The sequence below is a fragment of the Chaetura pelagica genome, unplaced genomic scaffold (assembly GCF_000747805.2).
Source record: "Chaetura pelagica isolate M959 unplaced genomic scaffold, ChaPel_1.0 scaffold47, whole genome shotgun sequence".
NCBI lineage: Eukaryota > Metazoa > Chordata > Aves > Apodiformes > Apodidae > Chaetura > Chaetura pelagica.
In genome coordinates this window covers 4558460-4566254 of record NW_009954140.1, presented here as the reverse complement: position 1 = coordinate 4566254, position 7795 = coordinate 4558460, and the positions used below count along the sequence as shown (strand labels likewise).

General features: G+C 46.5%; 1 protein-coding gene across 1 annotated transcript in view; it reads right to left on the bottom strand.

The window, feature by feature from the left end:
• Positions 1-470: 470 nt before the first annotated feature.
• Positions 471-7795, bottom strand: part of AXIN2 (axin 2) — a 26449-nt gene continuing 19124 nt past the window's right edge. Inside the window, 7 exon segments of the mRNA XM_010002795.1 lie at positions 471-627; positions 4800-4967; positions 6164-6259; positions 6837-7055; positions 7340-7432; positions 7434-7511; positions 7646-7795. Of these exon segments, the coding sequence (XP_010001097.1) occupies positions 501-627; positions 4800-4967; positions 6164-6259; positions 6837-7055; positions 7340-7432; positions 7434-7511; positions 7646-7795 (931 nt within the window). The 3' untranslated portion in view covers positions 471-500.

Genomic DNA, 7795 nt, shown 5'->3' with positions numbered 1-7795 from the left:
AAATAAAATAATCCTTCCTCCCATCACCCCTTTCCTAGCCCCTCTCTTCTTTCTCCATTGTTAAAGCAGCATATCCAAAAACTGGACTTAAGGGAAAACAGACTGTTCAATAAATATCAATAAGGATTACTGTTAAGGTAAGCTATACACAGTTTCTCTTAGTCCACACATTTCAGATCCCCAGGAAATCATGTATTATGTATGGAAGTCTCTCAAACACGGGATGCATCTCCAATAGCCAACAGTGGTCATGTTTTTAATAAATAGTTCAGGGTTTTTATCATCTCAGTACCCAACTCATGAATAATAAATGCCTTTTTTTTTTTTCTGTCTAAGGCTAATTCAGCAAAGTCTTCACAGACTTCACTTTTATTCTTCATTGGTTTGAAACTTTTCCTTCAGAGTTTTGTTGGTTTTTTTTTTTTATTTCCTTGTCATCACTACTCTTGTGTGTCCCAAGACTTTTCTAGCTTAACTTTTCTTAAGAAACACAGATGCCATCAATCAATCCTTTCTACTTTCCCAAGAATCCTTCCTTCGTACATGGGCAGGATGGTTTCATCTTCCCAAATCTCTTCAAACACTGCACCACAGTCAAACTCATCGCTTGCTTTTTTGAAGTAGTATCTGTGGTAAGGAGAATTAAAACACAGTTAAAAAAAATCAAAAGCTAATGCAAAGGATGCTTTGGCAGTTCTTTTAACCACAACATTTCCAATCTCTCCCTTCTAGGATGCTCCTCCAGCGCCCAGCACAGCCAGGGAAACCTCAGGGCTGCTCAGGCCCAGCAACATGAAAGTATCCCTGGGGCAGCAGGGATGGTGATGGGCTGGAGGGAGCAGGGCTGTGCATGCTCCTTAGTGGTCACAACAGCTTCTACAGTGAGTAGATTATGTGTTGGCAGTGGATATCCTCAGCCATAAAGAAAATTAGAAAGCGAAGTGATTGCTGGTCAAATATTTTAAAAATAAATAAACAGAATTTCAAAGCTAAGCATTCTTAAGTCTCCCCTCTCTCCCCACCTTCTTTCTTTCATGTGTTTTCTTGTTTTAAAGATGAAGCCCAACATTAAAATTAGCAACTGTTATTAAAAGGAGAGGCTTTTTAGGCACAGGGATGGATGAAAAGAAAACCACCCCAGCTTCCTGCAACGCAAAAGCTGGAACTCTGTGGCACTCCTGCTGGAAACAAAACCCAGGAGCCTCACACTGGAAACAACCAACTGCCTAATTCACCTGGTATCCATTTTAAGTGACAGAAACTCCTGGATTTGTTTCCCTATGCTGGGAGCACCCCTGGTCCAGTGACACGGGGAGGTCAAGTAGCAGTGTCCTGCATTCATGCTCTTTTGCTCCGGGTCGTTAGATCATGAAGCCAACGCTCCCAGAGACAAAAAGCACCCCCACCCCTCCTGTGTCAAACAGTAAGGACCCCTCTATTATCCTGAATTAGACCGTTCAGCTTCTTGATTAAAGGTTCCTTTTATCCCGTTTGGAGCTTTCTTCCTTCTAAGGCTGCTTAATTGCATATGCACAAATGAAGGGCTTCCATTCAGAGGGGTAGCATTTAGGGAGCCTGTCCGTCTGCCGCCGCACACCTCGGCCATGCCTGCTCCCTTGGAAAAGTGCTTTGCCATCTGAGCTCCAGGGATGGAAAAACCTTCATCAGATGGATTACCCAAAAAAACCCAACAAAAAACCAAACCCTCCTCCCCTGTAGTTCTCAGAGACCTGGGGTTGGCAGATGTTGGTTAGGGGAAAGGAGTTTTGCTATCATTATTTTTTTAGCTCAACTTAAACTCACTTTTACTATGAAAACTGAAAGAGCCAGGGGAGGGTCTTAGATTTTTTTTATTATTATTATTTTAGTGACTGTTCTATTATCCATGTTCCAAATACTCAGTAACAAAACTATTTATTTTTAGGGTATGTTAAAATTATTTTGGTAAGGGGATAAAAGCTGCCTTTTTAGTCAGAGAGATGAAACCAGCTCCATTTAGTCAAGGTATGGTTAGGATTTATTTTTGGAAAGTCATTCCAAGCTGAATTGACACATGTTGCATCTTTAATGGCTCAGCAAGGAAAAACATCTTATTTAAGTCCTTCAGAGCCTGCACTCATTGAAGTCAATGGCTCAACTCCCACCAACTTTCATGCTGCAGGTCAAGGCCACAATTCCCCAGGCCAGCAGCCTTGAAACAAAACCAAAAAAACCCAAGGGAAGTTTGAATGAATTACAAAGAACTTTCTCTTCCCTTTCCCCTTCTCCACCCCTCTCCAGATAACAGCTGCTCTTCCCAATAACTTCCTCCACAAGCCCAAGCCCTGGCTGTGTTTACAAAATTTTTATTTGAGAAAACACACTACGACCTTTTACATAATTACAACCTGATTTCACAGAGAAAAGGGGCTACAAAAAAAAAAAAAACCAACCCTAAAAAATAAAAAGGCAAAAAAATTTTAAAATAATCCTCCCCCACATCATCTTCAAACAAGCCACTCTGCTCTTATTTGCTCAGAAACGGTCTTTCCATTGAAACATATTTTATGTGGCAAGCTTTGCTCCATCTTTTTTTATATTTTATTTTATTTTTTGGGACATCTGGCACCAATCGAGGCGAGCAGGCCTGGCCTTACAGCTCCGTTTTGAACCGCTGCCATCTCCAGATTACCCGACACCACCCAGTTTTTCTGTGTGTGTATGTTTGTTTTTTGTTAACGCCATCAGTATTAAATCACTGCTTAATTCCTTCTTTTTTCTTTCCTTTTTTTTTTTGGGGGGGGGGAAGGAAAGCAAAGCAGCGATTTCCCGGCGGCTGCCCCACGGCTCTGGCATCGCGGGAGCCCGAGGTACCCGCCTCGCAAACTGATCCAATCAATAAAGAATTTGGAGAGTGGAGCATTTCTGCATGTCTTTGTGCATTAAATGAAAGGCAAGGGCTTCAAAGACATGCTTATTAAATGTGCCTTAAAAAGAAATCAATGCCAGATGTGACCAAAGCAGCCTAGTTAGTGCCTCCCCGTAACACACACGCTACTCCGGGCACTGCAGACCTCTCCCCTGAAGGTCACCCGCAGTTTCACTCAAAGTCCAGCCAAAAGTCAAAGCTTAGATCAAAATGATTCCCTGGAGGTACACACATTTGTGTAATTAGTTTCACCTTGTGTCTGTGCAAGATAAAATACTGGGCACGTACCCAAGTTCCTTTTATAAATTTCTGTATTGTCTTTACCCAGGTGTAAAGGGGTGAGATCTAAGCCAAACGTTGTTTCATCCTTGTCAGTCACTTAAAAACATTTTCTAAAGTAATTACAGTCTGACAAGGCACAAATAATTGCACCTGGAGGGACTTTCAGGCCACAGAGGTTTTTTAGTAGTAGCCTATTCCTGCGCTCAGGAATCACACACACACAAAAAGTCATAGAAAACAAACAAACAAAAAATGGATTTATTTTTTTTTTGGAGGGGGTGGGAACTACAGAGCCACTGGAGCAGCAACAGACCAGTGGTGAGGCCAGGGAAACTGGTCTGCAACTGGGGCACGAGGCTGCATCAGCAGGAGGAGGACAGCAGGCTGGGGGAGGCTTCAGGGGCTGGAAAATGGCACAAGGGTGCAAGAAGTCCAAGGACCTCTCCTGGAGGTTGTCCAGGTTGGGTGTATTTGCAGGTTGCTGCCAGCTGATGGCAGCTGGACGGGCTGCAAAGATGGTTTTGGGGAAAGATTGGAATTACTTCAGCCCCACTGTGCAACAGCCACTGACAGGCCCCCAGCTCAGCATCCCCCAGCCTGAGAGTGCCCTTGGGTGACCTGCCTCTGATCTGCATAGGTGGACTTGCTAGCGCTAAAGACACACCAGTGATGGAGCACCAGCTGGGAAGTCCTCCTACCAAACCCCACTGACCATTTGGAGGCTGAATCAGAGGCTGCCAGTACAGGGGAGGCCTCTTGGCTCTTTGAAGCCCAACCCAATTCAATGCAAAGCACAAACTCAAAGCTGGAGCTGCCATTTCCTGCTCACCTGTAGAAGAAGTGGCCAGCAGTTGATTCCACTAGTGCCCAGATCCACTGGGCAAGTACACCAAAAATAGCCAATGTGAAGCTACTGCCATGAGAACTAGAAGAGCAGGGGAAGCAGCAAACTGGTTAAACTGGGAGCTGGGCCCTGGAAACCAGACAGGCAAGGTTTGTTGGCATTTCTGAGAAGGAACTTGGTATCACTGGTGGAGCTTCCCCTGCAGGGCAGAGGTTTTTGGGTTTTTTCCCTAATGAATTAAAAAAGCAAGCTCACTGCATGTCAGCTACATGTCCATTCAGATGCACCATCCCAGCCTTTAACTGACCTCATTTAGTGCCACATCATTGCAAAAAAATATATTAAAAACTTAAAAAAACCAACAACATGAGTAGGCAAAGCAGGAGGCCAGCACCAAGATGAATGTCGACCCCAGTTTGGAAACTGAACCCCACCACACTGTGCCTTCACCACAAGGCCATCCTAGCTTTTACTAGTATTCCAGCTTTTTGGACAAGAGTTGGAACACAAAGCCTGCCAGCTTATGCAACTGGGGGAGGAGGCTGAGGAGGGAGATGGAGAGGAGGTGGCCCCACAGTCATGAGGCAGCTCAGGACCCCTTGCTCAGTCTCCAAGTTACTCTTGGTTTGGGTGGGAAGAGAGTAACATCTACAGCCTCCGAAAGGCAAGGCAGATGTGTCCCTTGTGGGTAGCCCTGCAAAGTATCTGCTGATTCTTTGGACATACCAGAATATACTAAAGAACAAGCAAATGACAGATTCTTACCTGTAATTTCCCTTTTTGCTCAGCTGTTCTTTAAAGTGCCCAAGTGTCAGGCTCTGGGCCTTTAACATCCTCCTGTAGGGAATTTCTTCTCCACAAAAAAAATAGGTGACAACCAACTCATTCGACTGAGAGGTGTGAACAACTGGCAGTTTCTTTGGCTCTTTGTGGCTGAGAAACAGAAAACACACAAACCCCTCTATTTTCCATTTGAGAACAAGCTGTTTCACCACCCTCCACCCAGCATTGTGTGTGCCACACGTATCCCTGGTCAGAAATATTCTGGGTGTGACCCAAGAAGTCAGATATTCCCGTACTCGCTGTGCGTGTGTCATGCTGTGCTTGCACAGCCCCTCTCTGGGCTCCCACACCAGCTCCTGATCGCTGTGCTGGTGGGAATCAAAGTGCCCAGCCATGGGTAGCAGAGACCTCATCCCATCTTCTGGATGGGAGAACTAAGGGATGGGGGTGAGATCCTTGCTGGAAGCATCAGAGAAGGACCATGGCCCAAGTGAACTCAGGCAGGGCTCACCATGGGCTAAGCCCAACCTAGTGAGCCCCAGGACTGAACACCTCTGGTTTTAAAAGGCTCGTTTCACCTGCCCTCACACAAAGCATCTGCCAAGCCTTCTCCTCCTGCACAAAACCACCTGCAACCACCACCAGACTCTTCACCTGAAGCACACAGGTAATCTTATTTTTCCCGGTGAGGATAAAATTAAACTGGATCTTGTCATTTGCACTGAGAAACCCTTCTTAAAGAGTAATTAAAACAATATTACCCAGCAAAATGGCAATGCTCTAGTGAATGCCATGCAGCCAAATCTACAACTGCTTCTGAGGCAATGTACACTTGGCATGTCAAAAGGTCACAAAGTGTTAGTCCGCAGTAATTTAGTCTTCCTAATTTGTTCTAAGTCTTTGTAGAGTGGCTTCAGAAAAAAAAGCTGCTAGCAAAGACAGCTGGTGGACTTAAGGTCAACCAATTAAAAATGAAAGGCTCTAGTCAGGTGGCTCAGTCTGGACTTCAAACATTACTCATTGCTTAAGATGAAGAGGGTAAGAAAGAAAACTTTAATTATTTAGGCCATTTTAGACCTCTCTGTAGCAGATTTCTTGTTAAAAGAACCATCCTGTAATTAGACTAATCCAATCTTTGTCCACTTTACAGGAATGCAAGTTAAAAAGAGCCAGAGACAAGATTTGCAAATGTTTTGTTCTTTCTTTAAGAAGAATGTTTGAAAGACGAAATTTCAGATACAAGAATTTCCTCTCCTTTCAAAGCACAATCCATTTAATGAAAAGATAATTATTATATATATATATATATATATTTCCCAATCCTTTTATGCCCGTGCAATACTCACTCTTCTGTCGTTAGACTTGCATTGCAGAAAGGGGTGTTTCCCCCCTGAACGGCAACGCAGTGGTTTCGATCCCTCTGCTGATTTGAGGTTGAACATCTGAAGTGGAGAGGGAGGAGGGCAAGTGGGGAAGAAGGAAAAAAAAAAGAATAGTAACTTAAAAAATTGTTGAAATACAATCTTCTTAATTGAAGTCTCCTGTGGGTCGTTAAGTTCGCTCTTTGTATCAACCCTCACATGTTGTAAACAATCAAAGGAAGAATTAAAAATGCTGTGGGCTAATTTATCCTTCCTACCCAAATGAATGATAACCAGTCCAATTCTCCACTTGGAATGTAGCTGGAGTCCGTCCCAGAGGAAAAATGGGCAAATTACAGCCATCAAAAGAGTGGAAGTAATAGTCTAGGATTCAAACTATTTGTGCAAGGGTGGGGTTGGAATAAGGAGGCTCATCCTTGGGGCTGGGCCAAGCTGTGCTGTCACGTGTCCCCAGGGTCCCCATGGCTGACCCTCTACCTAGACATGGAAGACACCGTGTTCATGTTCTCCCCTGCCCACCACCGGCCCAAGTGTTGGCTGAAGAGCAGCCCAACCAGCACCCAACCAACCCTCTCCTCCTCTTGCTTCTCCCCATCCCCAACGGTGGGACCAGGCCCATCCCTCCCGCTGCCATTACCGTTGTTTCTGCGGCTTGGAGACCTCGGCGAGCCGGCGGCACGCTTCCTCCAGCTGTGCCAGGGTGTTGGGCGGGGTGAGCGGGGGCATGGCGGGGTCCTGGACGAAGGGGTGGGCGGGGTGTGCCCCACGTGGGTGGCTGCCAGTCCCCCAGGGGTGGTGGCGGCTGGGGGCCCCCTTGGCGAAGTCGGAGCTGTAGGCCTTCTTTGTGCTTTGTGTGCTTGGGGAGGGGAAGAAGTCGGGTTAGAAAAGCTGGAAAATATGACTTTAATAGCAGCTCCTATTCTGCTCGCTCCCTCTCAAAAGTCTGTCATAACATGAAAGGAGGTTTATTGCCAAAAACATGACATTTTTGTGGTTTTTCTGGTTCTGCGGAACAGCTTTTATATTAAACCGGAGGAGCAAAGAGTCTCATTTGTTTTTAGTGATTGTAAAAATAGACAGCCCGTGTAATATATAAATATTTACCGGGAGCGATATTGCTGCAGACAGCTGCCTATTTACCTATGGGGCTTGTGCTTGTTTTGTCTCTCGCTCTCCAGCATCCACTGCCAGACGTTCTGTGCCCGGTCGGCCTCACCCCCCGCGAGCTGGGCGGGGCAGCCCCCCGTCCCCAGCTGCCAGGGCCACGCTCTCCACTCCTCTGCTCGGCCTCTTCGGCAACGTGCCCGTCCTGCTGGTGGCAAGAAGGGAACAGGAGCCCGTCGTCACCCCCTGTGCTGCTGCAGGGCTGCCATCAGCCCCACTGCAGGGGGATGACGGGGTGAGGGTCCGGGGGTGGGTGAGACGGGGAGGGATCTGGCGACTTACCCGAAGGGCTCCAGCGCAGGGAGAGGGGGGTCTGTGTTTTTCGGGTGGCCCTTGCACTTGGGGTAGCAGAAGTAGTCGCCGCCGGCCGGGCAGCAGCACTGCACCCGCTGAGCCGCCTCCGCTTCGATCTGCTCCTTCGTCTTTGGCACC